Below are 22,910 nucleotides of genomic sequence, written 5' to 3' on the forward strand. Positions count from 1 at the left end.
AAGAAAGAAAGAAAGAAAGAAAGAAAGAAAGAAAGAAAGAAAGAAAGAAAGAAAGAAAGAAAGAAAGAAAGAAAGAAAGAAAGAAAGAAAAAGAAAGGAAGGAAAAGAAGGAAGGAAGGAAAGAAAGATAAAGTAAAAAAGAAAAAAAAAAAAGCACTCATCCTTGACATTTCTGCTACCCCACAAAGGAGGGCGGAAGCTATGGGGCTGAGGCGGTGTGGGAGCAGGGAACGAGCCCTCACCTGGGCTCCCCCCAAGCCCCCAGCCCCCGCCCTGCCCCGCTTTGCCCTTCCCCAGCCCCTCGCGGGGCAGGAACTGTTTAGGCGAATCAGATAACCCGATAATGAGCTGGAAGCCCCGCTAAGCCCTGGAAATAACTTACTTTCGTCACCTATTGACTGTTTGGCTTAGTTTGGAACCGGTGTGGATTTTTCGGGTCTTTTTTCAAGAGAGCCGGTCAATGAAAAGCTAAGCCAATATTTACCAAGTATAAGAGCAATTCTCGGCGGTGTTTATTAAGGGGCCGGTAGGGAAGGGCTGCGGGGGACGCGCGGGGCCGCTCCCCCCCCTCTGCGCCCGGTGCTCTGCGGTGACGGCGGCCGCGATAGCGCCGTGCGCGGAATTCCAGGAAATGGGCACTTGTGGCTTCAAGGAGAGCAGCACTCCGCCCGCGTCCGCGCTTCACCGCCCTTTTATCCCCGCATCACATCAACGCTCCGAGCCCGCGGCCCCGAATCCCCGCTATCTTTCCGAGAAGGAAACAATTTCAGGGTTTATTGCTTTCTTGCGGCGATTTACGATTCGGGTGATTTTCTTTCGCTTGATGCGGTGCGGAGCCGCTGGGAGGCAGCAGAGCCCCGCGCAGGGCGCGGCGCAGCCCCGCAGAGCCGCCCGGGGACGCGGCCCGGAGCCCCGCGGAGAGCAGGGGAGGTGGGCGCCGGCCCCAAGCCTCGACGGGGAGGCCGCACGGCGGCGCTGCGGGACAAGGGACGGCCGGGGGATGGGGGGGTCAGGCAGCCACCGGTGCGCCCAGGGCCCCATCCAACCTGGCCTTGAGCGCATCCAGGGATGGGGCTTCTCCGGGCAGCAGTACCAGGGTCTCACCGCGTCTCCAAGTCCTAAGCGGGGTTGGGTGCGCAGCATTCACCTCTGGTTTGTGTAATTATGAGCACCAATGGAGCCAGAAGAACGAAGGAGCCGGTGGCGGTGAGGAGGAGCGCGCGGTGCCAGCTTCCCGGAGCGTGTGTATTTTCCTCCCAGCCTCTTCTCAGCCCTGCGTGAACCCCGGGTCAGAGCGGTGGTGGAGATACAGGTGGCTCCAAGGTCACACACACATCAAGGTGTTAATGCAGCTCAGCCCAGCAGGTAGGTGCTCAAAGACTTCTCCTCTTCCGTTTTTTTTTTTTTGTTGTTGTTGTTGTTTGTTTGTTTTTTGTAGTTGCTGTTGATGGTGGTGTTTTTTTTGTCACTGTTATGTTTTGTTTTGAATGATCCAATACAGAGCTGCTCCGGGAAAAGCCAAACAAACAGAAGCTGCTGGATCCCCATGCTGTGCTTACAGCACTCCTCCCACCAGCAGCAACCAGTGTCCCTCCCAGTGCCAGAGCCACCGCTGAGCTCGTGATGCTCAGCTGTGCCTCCTCTCTCTCCTCTGTCCCATTTGTTTTGTTGTGCTGGCTAAAACACCATCTAAAAGAAAGTCAATGCTCACATTTTGCATCCCAAACAAGAGGCCGATCTATGTTTTTGTTTCAGCCTCTGCCATTTGAAAGTATCAGAGCAGCTGGGACAGCTCTGTAACCAACTCTGGAAGGAAAAATGAAATTCTGAGCAAGTGCCAGCTCTCACTGCAGAGAGCAGAGCTGCGTGCTCACTCCCTGCAGCTCCAGCAGGAAGTGCCCCAGGACAGACCACCAGCTTATTTCCCTCCAGGTGCTGCATAGCTACATTTTGCATTTCGTTTGCTAAACAAGACTTTCATTCAGCAGATTCACTACCCAGAGTAGAATCAATCAAGCACCTGGATTCAACTCTTCCTCAAAAATTGGATGGCCATATACAACGCCCCCACCTCGCATAGCCCGTGCTGAGGCTTTGCAGCCAGTGCAGCAGCTGCCACCCACCTGGGGTGACAAGGCAGCACCTGCAGTCCTGCTGCTCAGACCTCACCCATCTCCCACCAGGGGCACCCCAGGTCCCACACCCTGGCACATCCCTACCACCCAAGCCCACATTCCCCTTCAGCACCCCTGGCTGGGTCATTTTGGCACCGGGCACAAAATCTAAAACCTTTCCCATGGATCAAAATGAGGGTCTGAGAGAATCAACATGCCCTCTGGGCATCGCAGGTACATGCTTGCATGTGAATCTGACAATAAATTATTTTTAAATTTTTTAAACAATAGACAAAAAAAAATCATCTAAAACACGAGTCGTCACTTCTCCATTTTAATGTTTAACACATTTTATTGTTTTGCACAAATAAGGTTTGAACAGTTAAAGGTAGCCAGGATGTATGCAATGGCCCTTAATTCCACGTACACGCTGGGGTTTAACTACTAGAAACCCTCTCCGTGCTGCTGATAAAAAAAAAAAAAAAAAAAAAAAACATTCCAAATGAGGTGTACAAGTCGGAGAGCTCAGAGGAACCTGCCTGGAATTGCTGCAAGTTGACTTAGCAAACATCAGCGTTCCTCGATTCTGCATAGAGATCTGCTGTATTTCATGGGGTTTAGTACCACTTCAGGAAGAACGCTATCCACCAGGAAAACTGCAAGCGAATCTGCTTAGAATAAATCATGTAAAGTCATATTATCACCACCATGGCTTGGTCTGGTCAATCAGGCAGAACAATGTCAACTATCTATTTAAGGAAAACGAAACAAAACAAAACAAAATCAGTTAAAAATATGGTGTGGGTGTTCTGATTTTTTTTTTTTCCATTATAGTGCCAGGAACACAAAGCAATCATATACCAACCTGCAACCCCCAGAAACAATACAAAGAATTCAGGCATCCAAAATACAGAAGAATATTCCTCATCTCTTGTCCATGACTGTCAAATAAATATGTAAAGAATAATAAAAAATCCTTCCCTGGTCAAGGAGCTTCACAGCTATTTTCTTAATCAGGATTTTGCCCCACTCTCCAGTTGAACATGTCTCACAAAAGCCTGAAGGCCACCAACTCCATTAAAGCAAACCAAATGAACCAAACCAGCCAACCAACCAGCCAGCTAACCAACCATGCAACCAAACCAGCCAACCCACCAACTAACCAAACCAAGCAACCAGCCAATCAATCAACCAGTCAACTAAGCCAACTAGCCAACTAACCAACCATGCAACCAAACCAGCCAACCATGCAACCAAACCAGCCAACCAAACAAGCCAGCCAACCATGCAACCAAGCCAGCCAACCAACCAACCAAACAAGCCAGCAACCAAACCAGCCAATCAACCAACAAACCAACCAAACCAGCTAACCAGCCAATCAGCCAACCAACCAACTAGCCAAACTACCAGCCAACCAGCCAAAGCAGCCAACCAACCATCTAGCCAACCAACTAACCAGCCAACCAGCCAACCAGCCAACCAATCAACCAATCAACCAAAAAGCATACTTTGTTGCCCAAGACCAGCTGAAATAATGGAATTTTAGTATACTTTTGAGAAGTATGGCCTCAGCTCTCCCACCCTTTATCCAAAGCTCAGCACAGCACAGTCTTGATGCTGTGTTACACCATGGAGGATTTGCTTTTCTCCTCTTCATCTCCTTTGATTTCTGCATCTATAATTGTGCCAGCAGTCCATAAAATGCAGTCCATGATGCACTCTTCTTTCCACAGCCTCAATGCAACATAAACACAAGCTGAAACATGCTCACTTGAGGAAATATGGCATGAACCAGCCTGAAATGTGTGCTTTCAAATAAAAATGCAGTAAAGCATCTTGTGTTTTTCTTTAGGTACATTCACAGAAGTCAGTGACAGTGGTGAGAACTTAGGTCAAAAGGATTTTATGGTCTCCTTGACAGGATTGGGTATGGATCAGCCCACAGGTTATCCCAGAACATTTATTTATACAATATAAAGAACCGAGGACTGGTGACATGGCTGGTACTGTCACCTTGCCCTGCAATGCCAAGTGCGTGCTCCCAGGTGGGAAGTAGGAAAGGCATCCTCAGAATGCAATGGGCTGAGGAAACAGAGGAGACAGTGATGTGGTTGTGTTCACTGCTACCCATCCCACCTCCCCTCAGAGATCCTTTGCCCCACAGATGCCAGATGGAGCTGGAACATGGAAAGCAATTTTGCCTTTTGGCAGTCCAGGACACTTAGGATTTCCCTTTCCCCCTTTTCCATTCTTCTTGAACCAAGCATTTTTGTGTATATAACCTGATTCAGCCCAACTTAGTCTAACTTGGCAGGAACCTAGTCAAAATTTGGTCTGTCCAAACTCACCATGGAACAAATTAGTAGCAAGTTAGTGACTGCCAACTTATACATGTTCACAAAATCATGACCTTACTGCCTTCAATGTCGGCAAAAATTTTCATGTGAGGTTTAGAGAAGGAAATTATATGGCAGTGGCATATCACCTATGAACAAACACTTGGGTAGAAAGCACGCAAACATGAAGCTCCATCCACACTGACACGGTCCATCTCCTGCTGGTCCCAAGCCCAGCAAAACCCAAAGACACTGATAAACTGCATTAAGGAAGGCTTCTGCCTTCGAAAGACTTAGAAATTAAACCCAAAATACGCAGCGCATACAGAAGGAGCTGGGATTTTTCTAGGCACCCCAGCACCCCTGGAGGAATAAATCAAATCATTAAGCCATCTGGCTTCATTTGTCATCAGCTGTTTTAACACTGACATTAAAAACAAAACAAAACAAAAAAAACAACACTAAATTGGTCTAGATTTTCCATTTGGCCAAAACCATAATGCAAATGTTTAAATGGGAAGCTCAGAGTAATGGCTGTTAAACTCTATCCCTGCTTCATCTCAACTGTAAAACCGAAGCTCGGTAGTCAACAAGAGAAAACTATTTTTCCATAACCAGCCCATTTTGTTTGGCTTAAGCTAAAATCCAAGGGCTGCCTTTCCATTTACAGGCATGCTTTGTATCTAGGTTAAGGACTTTAAAGTATGCTAAGGATAGGCTTTTGTTCTCCACCTCCTTGCTGTTCCCTCCTGGTTACGGTGGAGGTCAGCTCCTCCATTAGAGCCCGTGGGGTGTGACACTTGCTGCAGCACCGAGCAAGCTGCCACTGATGCACTCCCTCCTTCACAAATCCCCACAGGTCACAGCTCCCAGGGGCTCTCAGGCAACTTTCTGTATAATTCATGATCGCTTCCTGAGGTAAATAATGCATTCTGCGCCTCCGGTTATTGTGCTCCTTCAAAGGCCCAGTCAAATAAAAGTTTGTTGTTTATCTTACTTTAAGAATGACTGTTTGCCCATCTCCCCTGATGTACCTTTATCTTGTTTCTGCCTCCCACAATAGTGAGAAGTCACTGCCAGGTAACCCCTTCCATTTCAGCCCTCTGAAAAAAAAACATGGCACGTTGCCTTCAATTCCTTGGGTAAAGTGCCCTGACCCCAGTTGTGTCTCCGAGCTTTACATTGGGCTGGATCCACCTTCTTCCCCTTCAGCCACTGCACACAGCAGCCAGGACTCATTATCTGCCAAGCAGCCTCCATCGGATGGAGCCTGTGGGCTGTGGGATGGATGCCACCAGCCACCTGGTCCCCATTCAGCCACATTCCTTGAGAAATGCTTTGGTATGGTCCAGAAACTGAAGCAAGGACAAGAGGTAATCTTTAAGATGAGAGGGGATGGCCTCACGTTGTGCCAGGTTGTGTTTCAGGTTGGGTGTTAGGAACAATTCCCTCCCAGACAGAGCGGTGAGGCACTGGCACAGGCTGCCCAGGGCGTGGTGGAGTCATCTTCCCTGGAGGTGTTTGGAGTTGTGGGGATGTGGCACTGGGAGATGTGGTCTAGTGTGGTCACAGGCATGGGCTGATGGTTGGACTTGATGGTCTTAGTGGTCTTTCCAACCTTAATGATTCTATGATTCAAGTGGGTCTTTGTGAGTATTTGAGACAAAGGCTTTGGAAGTGAGGAGGACTGGTTTTCTCAGCGGCACCACAAGTAAGAGGTGATGGCAAAGCATGAGAAGTTTGGTCCCAACATCACCCTCTCTGGTCAGCCCCTGGCCCCACCATGTTGGTGCAGAATGCTGGTGCACCCACCAGATTTCATAGAATCATAGAATCACAGAATCACTAGAGCTGGAAGGGACTCTTAAAGGCCATCCAGACCCACTCCCTGCACTGAACAGGGACACCTACAGCTCCATCACTGCTCAGAGCCCCGTCCAGTCTGACCTTGGGTGTCTCCAGGGACTGGGCATCCACCACCTCTCTGGGCAACCTTCACCAGAGCTTCCTACCATTATTATAAAAAACGTTTTCTTTCTATCCTATCTAAATCCCCTCTCTTTTAGTTTGAAACCATTTCCCCTTGTCCTATCACAGCAGACCCTGCTAAAGCGTCTGTCCCCTTCTTTCTTAGACCTCCCCTTTAGGTACCAATCTCAGGAGGTTCCATCTCAGCCCCAGAAGAATGGAAACCTCTGTCCTTCCTCCTCCCACCACAGGCTGTGGAGATCTCCCACGTGACCCATGCAAACAGTAATTACGCTCCCAAAGATTCAGTTCCTACCCTCTACAGCTTGATTTTAAAGGCAAACAGCAGCTTTCCTAATTTTCATCAATTATTCATGGACCACTTAAGATAGCCATCAAATATATAATCAAATTAAATTAACATATCTTGAGTTTTGTAACCCAAGATTTCCTGTTTCGGCCCACAGGACGCCTGCTTCTGTTTGGGTTGCCACTTAATCACTGCGTAATATTTGTTTTGGCTTCGTTGTGTGTAAGGAGAGATTTATACCGTTCCATCTGGCTGCAGCACGCTACTCATCAGAGGATAAAAGCTGCCCTTAACTCCTCTATGGGCTGTGTTCATGTAACACCGTGCTGCAGCATGAGGCTTTGGGAAACAATACCGGAGTAGAGCAACCAGACCTGCCACTGTTTCTATCCACCTATCTCCTTTCTAAACATGCTATTTGAGCATCTTCTCAGTGCCCCATCCTTCTTCTCCCAGTTCCTTAAGCTCCCACACAAAGAAAGCTGCCATGGGAGAGTTTCATCTGAATTTTTTTAGGGTGACTCCACTGCTGCAATAGCTCTTGGCGGCCTTGACGTGGATAAGGGTCCCATTGTGTGAGGTGTAGACTCCATGCCCAGACTGCCGTCTCAGCCCACAGAGGTCGGCACCCACTGGAATCAGTGGGAAGACTCACACTGACTTCAACAATCAAGTCAGCATCCCTCCTTCCTGCCGTCCTGCAAGGTAACCGTGTTGGCTTTCCATGCAGAAACACTCCTGGGAAATCTCTTCTCCGCAGTGCTCCTGCATGCTCCTTCTAGCCAGCACCATGCTACAGGGAGGGAAAGAAAAAAAAACTCCATTAAAAATGTTATTTTAAAGAAGGGAAAGCAGATAGCATCAGGAGACAATCCGCAGAGCTGGGGAACAGCTGAGCAGGAGAAGCTGTTTTACTTCTTGAGTGGCATTTGAGGCACAATGGTTTACATTTTAGATAATTCAGTGTATCAACCGCACAACAAAAGTAATTCAATGATACCATTTTCAGCCTTTGAGCAGAATGGATCTTAATTGCCAAAGAGACATTTTCCTTCATATCTCTGGATCTGTGCTTCACGATTTTTGTACTCAGCCTCAGAAAATTGCATCTCTCTCCTGATTAAGTGCTTAATTGTGGTCAGCGCTTTTCAAAGTATTTTCAGCAGTTAGCTGAAGTTCCACTTCAGACACGCGCCGTTATCGACTTCTTGATCAGCTCGCACCGCTTCCCCACATCAAACACTTTCTGAAGCACCTCGGTGGGCCCAGATCCCCTCCTGTTCCGTGGGGGTTCTGAGCAGAGCTGGGCCATTCCCTGTCCACACCACAGATCACAGAATGGTTGGGCTGAAAGGGACCTCAAAGCCCCCCAGCCCCAACTCCCTGCCATGGGCTGGCTGCCCCCCACCAGCTCAGGCTGCCCAGGTCCCATCCAACCTGGCCTTGAGCACCTCCAGGGATGGGGCACCCACAGCTCTCTGGGCAGCTCCTACTGGACAGGAGCACCTTCCCCACCCCTTTGGCTGTGCTGGCCAAAGGGAATTTGGCTACAATTTTAAACCAGGAATTACTTGCTAACATACACACCCCAGGGCACTGGTCACTGGTAGGTTGTGCCAATATTGCTCCGACATCATCGGACAAAATCACTGCGGGTTCTGATGAGGATGCATGGTTTAATCCCTGCCCCTTACAAGACCACGCGAATGTGAGGATGGAGGGTTCCAATGTCCAGCTTTACAGCACTAGGAAATTAAACACAGTGTCTAGAAACCTTGCAACTGTCACATTTGAAAACCTGTATTGCACTGTAAGTATCGAGTGCAGATTGCCATCAGGGGGTCAAACTCTTACATGATTTCCAGTGTTGTAGCTTTCATAGCTGTGAGATAAACAGCACATTGGCTGGAACACAGAGGGCCTTAAGAACAGAGAGAGCATCCAGCAAGGATTAGAATGATTAGGTCTGGGCAAGCATTATGAAACACAGAATGATAGATTCAAAGAATGATTAGGGCTGGAAAAGACCACCAAGATCATCGAGTCCAACCCCAGCCCACACCCACTGTGCCCACTGACCACGTCCCTCAGTGCCACATCCCCACGGCTCTGAACACCTCCAGGGACGGTGACCCCACCACTCCCTGGGCAGCCTGTGCCAGTGCCTCACCGCTCTGTCTCAGAAGGAATTGTTCCTAACACCCAACCTGAACCTCCCCTGGCACAACATGAGGCCATCCCCTCTTGTCCTATCACTGTTGACCCCACCTCACAATGCCTTCAGGTCGTTGCAGAGAGCAATAAGGTCTCCCCTGGGAGGGGGCTCTTTGGCCCAGCTCCTTACCTTGGGCGTCTGAGTGATCACAACTGAGATGGGAGATGGAATCCATATCTGTCCCCACCACTCACATGAAATTATTCAGGCACAGGAGCTGACCAGTCTGGTGTGTCACAGTGATCTGGGACCATGCTCCACCAGGAACCCTCTGCCTCCAGGGCAGGATCCATCCCAGCTCTGGGCACACAGCTGATGAAGGCACCGGCAATTCCTAGATAATATTTTCATTTCGTCGTACATGAGAAAAGATAATTACTTTCAGGGTTTAAGAACTGGATGTGTTGATCCAAGTGTAATCTGCGTTTTAGCATTTGATTATTACATTAGAAACACAAATGTCAATGGGCTGTAGTAACCCAAGCTATCCAAAGAAGAAAGATGTGTTATTTAAGTTAGAGGACAGAGGGAAGAGCAGAAGCCAATGAGGGACTTGTAACTTTTGTTAATTAAAAAAATATGACTTCTGAAAAGCATTTCTAGAGCCAAGAGTTTTCGTTTTCCTCAAACGTTTTCTTTTCTTCGTTCCATCCAGGACGAGGGAATTAGGGAGGATGCTTCCACAGCTCCGAGTGGAAGCGTGCTCTGAGCAGCAGCGCTCGGCTCCGTTACAGCAGAATCCCTACGTGCGCACTCAGAGGTGGAGATGGAGGTCTGAGCTGACATTCCTTGTGGGCTCAGAGCCTGAAGACACTTTTGTCTTCCCTTCCCTTAGCTGGGCTGACACCTTGCTTGTCCCTCTTATCCCCAGCCCTCCCTAACGAATCTGCCGCGCGGATCACTTCCTTCACGCCCCAGCCCAATTCAATGCAAAGCGACGTGAAGCAGAACCAGAGGCCACAATGAAGCAAAGCACATCTATTTACTCATCTAGAGATGCGCCGCTGTCCTCCAGCATCCCCGCTCTGAATTTCTTGCTAAAACCACCTAACGCAAACTGGGAGCCAAGATTGTGCATAATAGTTAATAATGCGAGCGTGTGCCAAGAACTGATTCAAAATCGTTGTTATTTGCTGTTCAACGAGCTATTGCCTTGATTTCTCAGCAAAGTTCAAGTTTATAGCAGGCTGATTTGTCCTGCTAGCGTTCCTGAAGCACTGCTGTTGTATGAAATTTTATTAAATTGCCAGCGTCGGCGGCTGTTCAAAGTTTGTGCGCCTTATTGCAATTGATGACAGCAAAATAAGGAAATAAAGGAAGGGGGAGGCAGGGGAACCCTGTTAAGGCTTTTTTCTTTCTCCTTTTCAATAAAATGTCAACTCCATTATATAGATGTCAACTCCATTACTGTAATGCTCCTCCTGTAACCTCACCACAGAACTATCTGCTAATAAAACAAGTTTCTCAAAGGAAGTGCCGAGGGCCAGCACACCCACTGCAGCCTTCAATCCGCTTAAGCGAATGCCTGTTCATCCCTGTAGGCACCTATACTGCTTCCATTATCCTATTTTTCCTGGTTATCTTGGCACCTGCTCCTTATACCCCAGAGCCTGTGGTGCCACAGACCTCGTTGGAGAAGGCAGGAGGTGGGGATGAAGAGCAATGCCCGGCGTGCTGGTGGCATCACTGGGATGGCACCATGGGGCCATGGAGCACCTCATGGAATCACACCATCACTGAACTGTTTGAGTTGGAAGGGACCCCTAAAGGCCATCTGGTCCAATCCCTGCACTGAACAGGGACACCCACAGCTCCATCAGTGCTCAGAGCCCCGTCCAGCCTGACCTTGGGTGTCTGCAGGGATGGGGCACCACCACCTCTCTAGGCAACCTGTGCCAGTGCCTCACCGCTCTTTGCATGCCATGGGGTCCCCAAGGCGCTGCCATGCCCCCGGCCAACTCCCCCCCTCAAAATGCAGCAAGGCTATAAATCTCTTTTCTATATACATACACACATATATATATACATATATAAAACCAGAATTTCCATTCTAGGTTGAAATTCTCACCCATGCCCACGCAGCACCGCTGGGGGACGGATCACCATCACTGGCTCAGGATTCTCGGCTGTATGCATCAATATCAAGACAAAGATGAGTACATATTTAAAAAAGAATAAAGAAAGCCATTCCAGAACGAGGGGTTGTTTAGATAATTGATTTCCTTTGGACTCACAAGCACTAAATAGCACCCTCTGAGCTGCATCTCCCAGATAACCTTTTACTTCCAATCGCTCTTCCTAAGGACTGGCCTTTGACAGAGGCACCTCGCCAAGTGCAAATCCAGCAAGCTTTAAGCCAGCTCGTAGGTAAGACCTTTCCGAGAGAACGCCGTGATGATTCCTCAAGCAATTATTTTTTCTTGGTATCCTTTGCATAGAGAGAGCTAATTAACTGCCTGCCAGGTTCTGCGGATTCACAGCGAAAAATGAAGTAGTACAAATGTCATAATTAATTAACGGTTTAACGCTAGAATGAACACAGCAAAGGTGCTATAAATATTCAGGCAACGGGACCTCTACACCAGCACGTGCTTGTGGCACAAACCCGTCCCGTGCAAGCGCTGTGAGCCCGGTGGGGACCCTGGACCGACCCCAGATCTGCACCCGACAGCCCCAGCTAAGAGCCCGAGCACTGCACGCCCAGCACGGGGCGTGTGCGAGCCTTGCTCTCACGGAGCTCCTCCTCTCCTCTGCTGGATGCCCCCTGCTCGGCTCAGCCTCCCGGAGTGAGGGCTCCCAGTAACTATGGTTACTTCTAATTGTGCAGGGAAAATTATTCCGACTTCAAAGGTAATGGAGAGGATCCTTCAGGAAGTCGACGCTCTGTCATTTCCTCCTGCTTGCATCTACCCCTAACCCAACGAGTCACCTTGACCGCACGCTGACTTGAGGATGCCAACAAAAGAAACCCAGGGATGTCATCAAATGAGTATCAAGGTTTTTTCCCCCGTTTTTTTTTTTCCTTTCCAAAGAGAGCCCACGTGATGCTAAATGCCAGTCTGTAGTTTTGCCTGCAGCCAACTCTGTGTTTGCAGCCAAACTTCACTATTCCAACAGTACTAATGAAAAAAGAAATGATGACAACATAGAGTAAAAGAACCCTAAGGGGGGTTATTAGGAAATCAGGAAACATTTCTCCTCCAGGAGAGAGGTGATGCACTGGCACAGGCTGCCCAGGGAGTGGTGGGGTCACCGTCCCTGGAGATGTTCAGAGCCATGGAGTGTTCAGGGACGTGGGCAGTGGGCACAGTGGGGTGGGCTGGGGTTGGACCGGATGATCCTAGTTGTCTTTTCCACCGTCATGATTCCATGATTCAATGATTCTAAATCAACCAGGAGAGAAAGTGAGCTAGCAGGTGCTGAGCCAGAAGCCGCCTGCATGGGGATACAGCGCTGACAGCACCCAGCCTGCTCCCGAGGGATTCTGCTGAGCACAGAATCGGTTCCAGCTGGATCCAGGGCAGCCCACCCTAATGAGATCAGCCATCCATCTCCGTGCTCACACCTCCTGCCAACCCTCTGCTCGCTTCTCCCGGGCTTCGGAGCTGTCCAGCATCTATCCCAGCGATGCGGCAGAAAATCAGAAAGTTTTTTTTTTTTCCGGCCACCCTCCAAACGAACGTATGAACAGCTCAGCAAACGGCTCCAGGAGCGGGTCACTGCCACAGCGTGCTGGAGCCACGCAGCACCCAATGCGGGCGTGCAGCTTGAGGTGGGCACGCAGCCCAGCACGGCAGCCCACCACCAGGAAGGTGGGGTTGCACCTCGAGCTGCAAATTGTTCCGAAAAAAACACCCCCTGCAAAACGCACTACTGAGCACGCACAGCTCTCAGGGAAGGATAGGAGAAGTCCAAAGCGTTCGGCTTTTGTTCTGAGCAGGGACACGTGCAACACCTACAGTCCCAAGGGAAAGCGCTGCAGAAAGTAATTATCGAGTGGTAATTGCCATCGAGTAAAGACAGGCAGCATGGGGGAGGGGGGGGACCTGGGGGTGGGTGGTGAGGCCAGGACCCCACCGTACAACTCTGCTCTTCACTTTATCTCCTTATAAGCAACCCCCCCAAAAAATGCCAAACCATCTCCACTGTGGGAAGCAGGCACCCAGCCCGTTAATTGCTGCCTGTAATTAATTCCCAAGGGCCTGGCTCCTCCCGGACACAGTGGCGTGGGCCGTGGGAGCAACACCTGCGGCAGGAGCTGTACAGACATCACCCCTGGCCCCTGAACGGCCACACTTAGAGCCAAAACACCTGGGCTTTATAGGGAAATTATGTTAGAGCGCCCTGGAAACCCCAGGTTCCCTTTTCAATTGAACGATGCCTTTAGAAAGCAATGCTTTAAGCCTCCGTTCCTGAGCCCCTTTTAATCTCTGCAAATTATTGGTAAGAGGCGAATGGAGGCAATCTGCCATCAGCCCCGGCCGCAGCACCGTAACTCGGCAATGGGCGGCTACCGCTGATTATTTGGAGGAAACTACTGCTTGTAGGCGAGCGGCTGCGGAAATAAATTAGCATTTATACAGGGTTATTGAAACGTGGCCCCCCAAAATCAGCCTCGAGCTTTGTGTCAATTGTACCTCGCCAAGGTCAGTATCTTCACCGTAATAGACACAGTCTAAAATAGCCAGAACGACTTATCGGTGGAAATGAGCCCCAAACATGCCACTATTATCAGAGAGATCAACCGAGCTCTGAGATAACATCTGCACTTTGCAGCGTTAAATAGTGGTGACCTCCTGCACTGCGTGTGTCGGCGGGGAGCCGCGGAAATAACCCCCAAATTAAAACCCAATCGTCGCACTTCTTGGTGGGCTCCTCGCTATCACTGTCTGCTTTATTGCACTTTCTTCTTTACTGCCTTTTTTAAATCTGCCTTTGGAACTGCTTGGCTGGAATTCTGCAGCTCGCTCATCCCATCCTATGGAAGGGTACGGTCCGGTTCTGCTTCTCACTTCCAGGTACGGAGCAATGAAGTTAGAAAATACACATTCTACAAGTAAAGATGACTTTAAGGGCTGGGTTTGCTTTTTTTTTTTTTTTTGGTGTGAAAATCTGCCTAATCGATTGGATTTTCACCTGCATCAGCATAAGAAACGAAACATGTTTTTCCTGTTAGAAAATTCAGACTCACCGGAGTGAGGAAACAAAGGCACGTGCTGGGTTGCTGCAAAGAGTAAAGCAGCAAAGGGATAAAGCACCTCAATACCACATTCCAACCCTGACCTGCTGTTTCATACCGCCCTTGCCAACACGTTTTCCTTCGCTAAAGATGGCCAGCTTAGGAAACGATGGAAGACATCATTACAATGCTGTAATGACACACATATATATAAGTCATACTATTAACGCGTGAAGAATTCCAGGGCACTCCTGGTGGGAAGCACAGGGACCAGTGCAGGGGCTGCGTTTCTCCTGGCTGCGCTCGTCCTTTGGTGCAGCAGAGCTGTGGGGCGTCCCCAGGCTGTCCCCTGCCAGGCAGGTCCTCATGGGGCATCCCTGGGGCAGGAGGGCTTGGGCCCTGCTGCTCTCCAGTCCCCTCCGCACCTGGGCAGTGGGATTGGTGATGCGGAGAGGGAGGAAATGCATGAGAAAAAAAATAAACGGGAGCACTAAGAATTCTGCTAAAAGTCTGGAAAACCTGCAACTGAACCAAGCTTTGTTGGTAAACTTGGTGGGGATAAAAGAGTTTTGGATGGATGAGCCAGCGAGAGCAGTAACGCACACACGTCTCTGTCTGTCCTTAACTGCTGGGGGGCTTCAAGGGTGAGGGATCAGAAAAAGGATGGGTCCACAGAGCAGACAGGATGTGGGGAGCAGATGGAATGGGATGAGAAGGGAGAGGGAAAAGGATAGGGAAAAGAAAAGGGAAGAGATGGGGAAGCATAAGAGGAACACGAAGGGAAAGAGAAGAGGAGGGAAGGGTTCCACGGCCGCCAGGCCATCCTGCTGTGTGGAAGCAGCCCACAGCATCGGGCCATCCTGCACCAGCCACCTGGCAGCACGTCGAGGGGCTGTGTAGGGCTGTGCTGTGCCCCGCGGCCCGTTCTCACCCACAGAAGGGGTGGTGGCGGCGCGGGGAGACGCCGAGAGTGAAGCCCCGACTCGCAGACACGGCCGCCCCGTCGGGCTGCCCGAGCAGGGAGCGGAGCCCGGCTCCGATCCCCGGCCCGGCGGCAGCGGCAGCCCCGAGGGGGCATTTCGTCTTCGCAAAACGAACGAAATCCCAAATCCCCGACCGTCCATCGCCCTTCCAAACTCCCCCCGGCCAGGCCCGGACCCCGCGAAGCGGCGACCGCCGGGCCCCGTCCCCGCCGCGCCCACGCCGGGAGCAGCGCGGGTTTCAGGAGAGGCGTTCTCCGTCGGGGCCGCGCCGTCGGGTCGCGGGTACTTACGGGCGAGGGCCGCGGAGGAGCTGCTGCGACCGTGCCCCGGGGCGGCCGGGCTTAAGAGCCCGACGGCGGCCGCGGGACAATGCCGGGAGGAGGGGGCCGGGGCCGGGCGGCGGCGGGAGGCGGGGGCGCTGCCCGGCGGCGGGGAGGGGACGGGGCCGCCCGCCGCCGCTGTCCCCCTCCGGGCCGTCGCTCCGCCCCTCAGTGTCTGGCGTAAAGCTGGCGCCGGGCTAAAAGAAACGGCGAGCTACGAGCGCCCAGGGGCTGGTAGCCGCCAGCTCACGGCTCGCCGGTGGCGGCGGGAGCGGAGGGCCCGGCCCGCCCCGCCATGTCGCTGAGCCCCAAGCACACGACGCCCTTCTCCGTCACCGACATCCTCAGCCCCATGGAGGAGAGCTACAAGAAGTTCGGCGGCATGGACGGGGCGGCCGGGCTGGGGCCCTACCGGCAGCCCGCGGTGCCCGGCGCCGCCGCCGCCGTCCCGCAGCACGTCGTGGCGGGCCCCACCGGGGCGGCCGCCTACCACATGCCGCACGGCGTCTCCCAGTTCCCGCACGGCGCCGTCGGGGGGTACTGCGGCGGCGGACTGGGCAACGTGGGCGAGCTGCCCGCCTACCCCGACGGCATGAGGAGCGGCGCGGCGGCGGGCGGCGGCTGGTACGGGGCCGGCGGAGACCCCCGCTACCCCGGCAGTAAGTGCGGGCGCGGGGCGGCGGGCGGCGGGAGGGGGGGGCCGCGCTCCGACGGGGCGGCCCCGGCTCTGAGCCGCGCGTCCCGCTCAGTCTCCAGGTTCGTGGGCCCGGCGGCGGGGATGAACGTGGCCGGGATGGGCGGCCTGAGCGGCCTCGGCGAGGGAGCCAAGGGCATCGTGCCGCTGCACGCGGCCCCGCGGAGGAAGAGGAGAGTGCTCTTCTCGCAGGCGCAGGTCTACGAGCTGGAGCGGCGCTTCAAGCAGCAGAAGTACCTGTCGGCGCCAGAGCGGGAGCACCTGGCCAGCCTCATCCACCTCACGCCCACCCAGGTGAAGATCTGGTTCCAGAACCACCGCTACAAGATGAAGCGGCAGGCCAAGGACAAGGCGGCCGCCCAGCAGCTGCACCCCGACGGCTCCGGCGGCCTCTGCCAGCAGCCCTCGCCCCGCCGCGTGGCCGTGCCCGTGCTGGTGAAGGACGGCAAGCCCTGCCCGCCGCCGGGCAGCGGCACCCCGGCCCCCGGGCAGCCCGCGGCCCCCAGCGGCCCCGGGGGCTCGCTGCCCGCCGCCCACCCGCACCCCGGCTCGCTGGGGCAGGCGGCGGACCTGGAGGAGCTGGCGCCCAGCCCGCCGCCGCTGCACGGCCAGGTGCCCGCCCTGGCCCCCATGGACTCGGCCGGCGTCGATTACAACGGCGGCATGGTCAGCCCCAACCTGCTCTACGGCAGGACGTGGTAATCCGACGGGGCGGGCGGCGCGGGGGGTGCGCTCCCGGCCCGGCCCGGCCCCGCCGTCCCGCGGACCCCGAGAGCCGCCGTGCGCGTTACCTCGCGGCCCCGCTGAGCGCGAACAATAAACCTTCTGAAGTGCAACTTAGCCCGGCAGAATTAATTTTAGAAGGGTGGCCCCGAAGTGCGATTTCATTCTTGTTCGATCGGAGGGAAATTGAGTTGTAACTAGAGGTCGAGGAGGCGGCGAGCGGTGCGGGCGGGAGCGGCCGCTGCCTTCCGCAGGACGGGGAGCGCCGGCAGCGCCGAGAGGACGCGGAGACTTTTCGGAGGAGCTCGTCAGCTTCGACGCTCACGTTCCAGGGGGAAAAAAAGAGTTGCGCTCGTTATTTTGAATTACGGGTTACGAAATTAACGTTCGCGCATGGACAGAAAGGGCCCCGACGGCAGCGGGCAGCCCCCGCCGGGCCGGGTCGGGGTTGCGGAGCGGCGGGCGGGCGGGGAGCGCCGCGGGTCCCGGTGCGCGCGCCGCTTCCTTTTTTTCCTTTTCATTTTCTTTATTTTTTTTTTCCTTCCCCCTCCCTTTATTTTTCTTCCATTTTCCCCTTCATTTTTCTTTCTTTTTTCCTTCCCCCCTTCCTATTTTTTTTTCTATTTTTTATAGTTTTTTCCCATTTCTTTTGTTTCTTTTGTTTCTTTTTATATTTTTTTTTTTTTTTTTTCCCCTTTTTTTTTTTTTTTTTTTCTTTTTTTTTCCCTCACAATAAAGACAAACGTTGTTCTGAACGCTGGCTGCTTCCTTCCCGCTGCATGCCCGCGGCCGCTGCCTCCCTCCTGCAGAGCGGCGCTGGGATTTCGTTCCGTGATGCTGCCCGGGGGTCGTTCTGGCTGTTGGAACGGTTTTGGGGGGGAAAAGATTTTGGGCTCCCACTCCCCTGCACTCCATGGGAGCAGGGGGATGCTCTATCCACGCAGTCATCCACTCATTGCTTGGCTCCAAGGGGGAACGCCGGCTTTGAGAAGTGTGGCTGCCAGCCTGGGGGCAGAGAGTCAGGTAGGGGGACACTGCTTCCAGAGGAGCTCCCTTTCACCCTAAGGTTTCTCACCTTGCCCCAGAAATGAGTGAGGGACAAGGGCACGCTTGCACCGCAGGCTCAAGCCCAGGAGTGCTGTCAGCAGGGCAAGGAGCAGCTCCTTCCACCAGCCTCACTCCCAGCCCCTGCACTCGCATGAAAATTCATACTTGCTGGTTTTGTTCTGCTCAAAAAATTTACTTCTGGAGACCAAACTATTTTTATGGAAGAGGCAGAAGGGCACTGGGGAGCGCTGAGAGCGTGTCGCAGCTCCAGGTAGGACAGCAGCTCTGTGCATTAGAGGATTCTTCACCACCCTCTATCACTTGAAAACAAGGAACCCGGTTTCAGTTTCCCCCCTCCAAAGTCACAGGGCTCGGGGCTTTGCCTCATTGCTAGTTCTTAAGGTGCAGGCCCAAAAAGAGAGGTACTGCAGCACTCCCAGGAGCTGGCCGAGGCAATGCCGGCTCACAGAGCCGCGTGTAGCAGCCCTGGAAATTCACCCATTTCTGTGTGTTCAGTGGGAAAGCATAGCACAAGCAAGAAGTGTTACAGCAGCAGGAACAGCGCTGCTCTTACCTGGATGCTCTAGGGTAGGAGAAGGGTGTGGGGTTTTGGTGAAACAAAGGTTTCAAACGCAATGGTAGAGGCCACGTGGAATTACTGCTGCAGCAATTCATATCCACGGCGTGCCCGCAGCAATACGAAGGGGAGAGAAGTAAAGCACCCGCGAACGCTCAGAATTTCAAAAGCCACTTTTATAAAGCAAATAAAAATATTTACTGATTTGGTACACTCACATGGAAAACCCCTAGAAAGAGTACTAAAAATGAATGGAAACTCCATACAGGGCAGCTATTTTAAATTATATATCAAAACAGACAGATATACCTTCCGTGCTTGTTTATGTTACAAAAACAAAGTCAAAAAACAGGCACAAGCTGTCCACGTGGAAACGTTCTGCTGCAAAGTCCAAAAATCTCTCTACCCCCCCCCCCCCCACCATGAGAAATCCAAAATCCAGAGGAGCGCTGCTGCTGGACGCGTCCTTGACCCCAGGCTGCCTGCTGCGTCCTCCCCGGGTTCATGAAATCTGATTTCTATGCATTCTTCCCAACTCCGTGTCTGTCTTCAGGCTCTTGTGAGTGAAGGAGAGGATGGCTGGAGCTTGTGGGGACGGGCACGGCGCAGCCACGAGGACAGCACAGCGCTCCCACCTCGGCCGCCGGCTCGCGAGTCGTGATTCGCAGTGACAAAACATCATTGGTTCGGTAAGAAATGTACACATTTAAAACGAGCGGAGTTTAAAAAACTACAGGGAGGCTTCTGAATCATTTCATTTCTTCCCCCTCCCGCCCCCAGTTAATAAAAACAAAAACAAAACCCGTCCGTTTTCCGCACTCAGGAGAGCAGAGCTAATTCCAGCTGTATCTTCCCGAGGGTGGGGGCAGCAGGTAGGGCCTCCCGGGGCCGTACGCCTGCCAACAAACAAACAAAAGCAAGCATTTATTTTTTGGATTAACAGCACAGCAAACAAGTTAGCGGGGCTCCAGGCGCCCTACAGCAATGGAACAATGCATCCTCAGCACAGAAAGGTACGGCGCCGCAGCCGGGCCGCTCTCAGCGGAGCTCAGATGCCCGCCTGCAAACCCAGCTTCAGCCTCCGCTCAAGGAGGGCAGATGCACACAGCATCTGGGCCCCAGCAGAAGCAATGCTGCTCAGTAAGAAATAAAAACGACTCCTTTTCTGTACGCGAGCTGAAGCTAAAGCAAGGCAGATGTTGTCACTGAGGAGCAATTGAAAAGAAGGCAGAAAATGAAAAGGGTTGGTTGTGTTACAGAAGCGTTGTTCAGCGCTTGGTGGCTACAAGGCGAAATATCCCCAGATCTCACACTGACACTCACCACCAATTAGACATTTTTGTCTTTGAGATCGAGCGTTCTATACGCTATGTGGGGAAAAAAAAAAAAAAGCTGCTGAAAAAAAAAAAGGTAAAAAAAATAAAAGGTTAAAGTGTCCTTGAAGCATTTCAAATGATTTAAAATCCTGATGCGCCGCAGAGCCCAGAAAGTTCATTCTGTGGGCAGCTATGGGGTTTTTGTTGGCTTTTCCTGGGGGAGGGAAGGGGGACCGGGGGTGATGAAGGGGCTTCGTTTTGTTCTTTAGAAGAGAAAATCATCTTTACCAGGGCACGGAGATAGCTGCTGGAACTGAAAAGCAGAGGGCTTGGCTCCAGTGTGTTTGCAGCAGGCAAGGAGAAAGAATTCTTCAATAAAAAGCTTTTTTTTTTTTTTTTTTCAAAACACCACGTTTTTAAGCGGGATCTGAAGAGAGATGTGCAGAATGCGTTGTTTCCGCTATGCTAGGGAGAGCTTTGGTTGGTTTTTTTAATTGCGATCAAGAAAAACAACCAACAATTAAAAAATTAAGTTGCCTGCAATGCTTGAGAAACCCTTCCAGTCGCACAAAGAGCAGAGAGCCCTGCCTGCGTGTGCGCGTGCAAGTGGGGTTTAGAAGGGCTCTTCACAGCTGCACAAGGCATTTATCTGGACGTTCAGTTACGTATTAGTACGGCCTGAAATCAGGATGTCAGACACCTCCACGACACAGCCACATTTATGCTTCATTTCTCTGTGCCAGCTCCGAGGTGCAGGGAACGCGCGCTACCCCTGAGCAGCCCCTACCCGCGGCAGTTGCATTAATTTGGTGAGCACTTTGCAGCAGTGTGTTTATTAACCTCTTCACGCCATGTTCTGGATGCTGTAAAAAAAGAATTCAGAGGTGAAAGGGACCAAAGATAATTATTTATGCTGCTATGTGTCACCGCTTCCACTTGAATCCCTTTTCAGGGCTTTAAATCTTGGAAACGTGCAGGCAGCAATGCTAGATTCAATGATTGGTTTTGCCTCCTAAACCTTTTCAGGTAGAGGCTGATTTTACTTCTTTGCCATCGGCCCCAAGGAAGTAATTCCATCTGAAAGTTCATTCAAAAATAATGTAAAAAAAAAAAGTAATAGCACCAAAAATTAAAGTGGAGATTGGAAACAGCTGGAGAGCACCACAAGGCCGTCAATATTTTTGCCCACAGCGCTCTGAGGTCTCAAGCTGGCTCTGGCCCCAGTGTCCTCCCTGCACCCACGTTGCTCTACAACAATTCCTGTCCACGTCCGTGCTGTCCGGAACAAACTGTTCTTCATGAAGAGTTAAGGCTGGGAATAAACCAGTTTCAGCGCTGACTTCCTTCACAAAAATACCCACCTCCTCTACCCTGGATAAAAGGTTTTTGGAAATTGATCTCACCAATACCCTCCCATTCAAATTTCAAATATACTGAAAAAAAAAAAAAAGTTGGGTAACACAGCCAGGATTCAGCTCCTAGCTACACCACCATTTTCCCACTAAGACTAATGTGATAAAGATCTGTGCTAAGTTTGCTCATAGTCATAACCGTGCTGGAAGGATTAGCAGTGGCCATGCCTCCTCAGCATACTCAAAGCCAGAGTGCATGGTATACTTGCCTCTCTTTTCCTCATTTCCTGCTGCAATACTAAACACTACAGCTGAATGAGCTAGAGACCGTTCTTACTCCAGTCTTAAAAGCCTCCTCTGCACTAAAAATGCTTCATGGTAGGAGATGGGGGGCGGGGGGAGGCGTAGGGGGGAGAGTGGAAAGAAGGGAGATCTCACTGCTGCTAACAAGGGTTCAGCCAAACACGAGCTGAAGAGCTGGGAGCAGTGGGGCAGGCTGCTCATTGGCTATAGATCCTTTCAGCAGCAAGATGTAATCCCGCAGCCCGCAGACAATGCTGAGAACGGTATTAGTGGCTCGCAGGCTGTTTCTGCTGGGCTTTGGTCCTGACAAGCTGAACCGGCGACAGAAGCACATGGCACTCTGCAAAAAGCTTCCCCAGCAAAGGCCAAAGGCTCTTCTGTTACAAACTGGGTTTGACAGTACGTGTCTTTATTGTATTAACTGCTTTAGAAAACTCAGAGCTAACAATGTCACAGTGCAAAGAGGTTGTGATGGATTCTGCTACCCGAGCCTCCCAGTCAGAATAGAAAAGAAAGATATGAAGTGGACAAAGAACCAGAAGTGGCAAAAAACATAAGACTTTCAAGTACATTACGTGTCATAACGTGTTAAATGGATTGTGCCTGCAGCCCCTGCTGTGTAAGCAGAGAGACTGGGATGTTATCCAACACACCACAGGACAGAATTCAGACCTAAGAGAAAATCACTACTGGAAGCACAAGGGGAACAGCCCTGGGAATCAAACATCAAATCTGTCAGCGTGTCGTACTGCGCAACAAATGGTTGTGGGCTGGGATGGTCACAAGGAACTGGAGTACATTTGTAAGAGGTAGGGAAGAACCAGATCCCAACGGAAGGCAAATTTCAAATGGTTTGTGCCTTGTTTGCCATATAAAGGACTACGAAATAGTTACCGAGCAGCTGAGATCCCTTCTTTCTCTTTCCCCACTACTGGCCAGTAGCCTTCCCGCAACTGAGTAACAGTTCCAATTTACAAAAACAGCACCAGAACATGAAGCTTATATTAAACATCAGAAATGTATTTTGAACTAGTAAGCAGCGCTGCAAATATCCAAGTTCCAAGCATAAGGAATTTGCAGACTAAGTTCTTACTGGGAACACACACACACAAACATCACGTGAGCAAAACAACCTGCTGCTTTCAGCCCTTTTTGTTCTGTTGCATTTTCATGAACTGAGGACAAAACCACGTACAATTTGGGATGAAGCTCTCCTCCTGTGCTCACTTGTTTTTATTTAGCCACGCAAACTAATTTCCGTGTGTACATTTGCAGATGTTTATTCCTCTGACCGCTAGAGCCTGACACTTGAACAGATACAGCCAGTAAGCATTTGAGGGAGCAAATATGAAGTTGTTAATAACCTACATTTGAAACACACAGTGAGGAGACATCCTTCTGTCTCCAAAGCATGTAGATTTCATAGATCTCCCTACAGAAGGAGAAGGCTCCGGTTGAAATACTTGCCTTCAG

At 51.4% G+C, this 22,910-nt stretch overlaps 2 protein-coding genes across 2 annotated transcripts in view; one reads left to right on the forward strand and one right to left on the reverse strand.

Annotated features, from left to right (window-relative positions):
- Positions 15,658-16,879, forward strand: NKX2-4 (NK2 homeobox 4). Its single transcript, XM_021392795.1, has 2 exons — positions 15,658-16,084; positions 16,175-16,879. Exons 1-2 carry the CDS (start codon positions 15,721-15,723, stop codon positions 16,819-16,821), a joined length of 1,011 nt encoding a protein of 336 aa, XP_021248470.1. The 5' UTR covers positions 15,658-15,720; the 3' UTR covers positions 16,822-16,879.
- The window catches only part of XRN2 (5'-3' exoribonuclease 2), a 45,628-nt gene continuing 41,339 nt past the window's right edge, over positions 18,622-22,910 (reverse strand). Inside the window, exon 30 of the mRNA XM_021390684.1 lies at positions 18,622-19,362. Within this exon, the coding sequence (XP_021246359.1) occupies positions 19,300-19,362 (63 nt within the window). The 3' untranslated portion in view covers positions 18,622-19,299. The remainder of the gene's footprint in view (positions 19,363-22,910) is intronic.

The sequence above is a fragment of the Numida meleagris genome, chromosome 3, assembly GCF_002078875.1.
Source record: "Numida meleagris isolate 19003 breed g44 Domestic line chromosome 3, NumMel1.0, whole genome shotgun sequence".
In the NCBI taxonomy this organism is placed as follows: domain Eukaryota; kingdom Metazoa; phylum Chordata; class Aves; order Galliformes; family Numididae; genus Numida; species Numida meleagris.

Excerpts from the sequence above, each read along its gene's own strand:
- NKX2-4 (XM_021392795.1), top strand. The coding sequence starts at position 15,721 with ATGTCGCTGAGCCCCAAGCACACGACGCCCTTCTCCGTCACCGACATC. Across the intron at positions 16,085-16,174 it reads AGACCCCCGCTACCCCGGCA|TCTCCAGGTTCGTGGGCCCG; the intron begins GTAAGTGCGGGC and ends CGTCCCGCTCAG.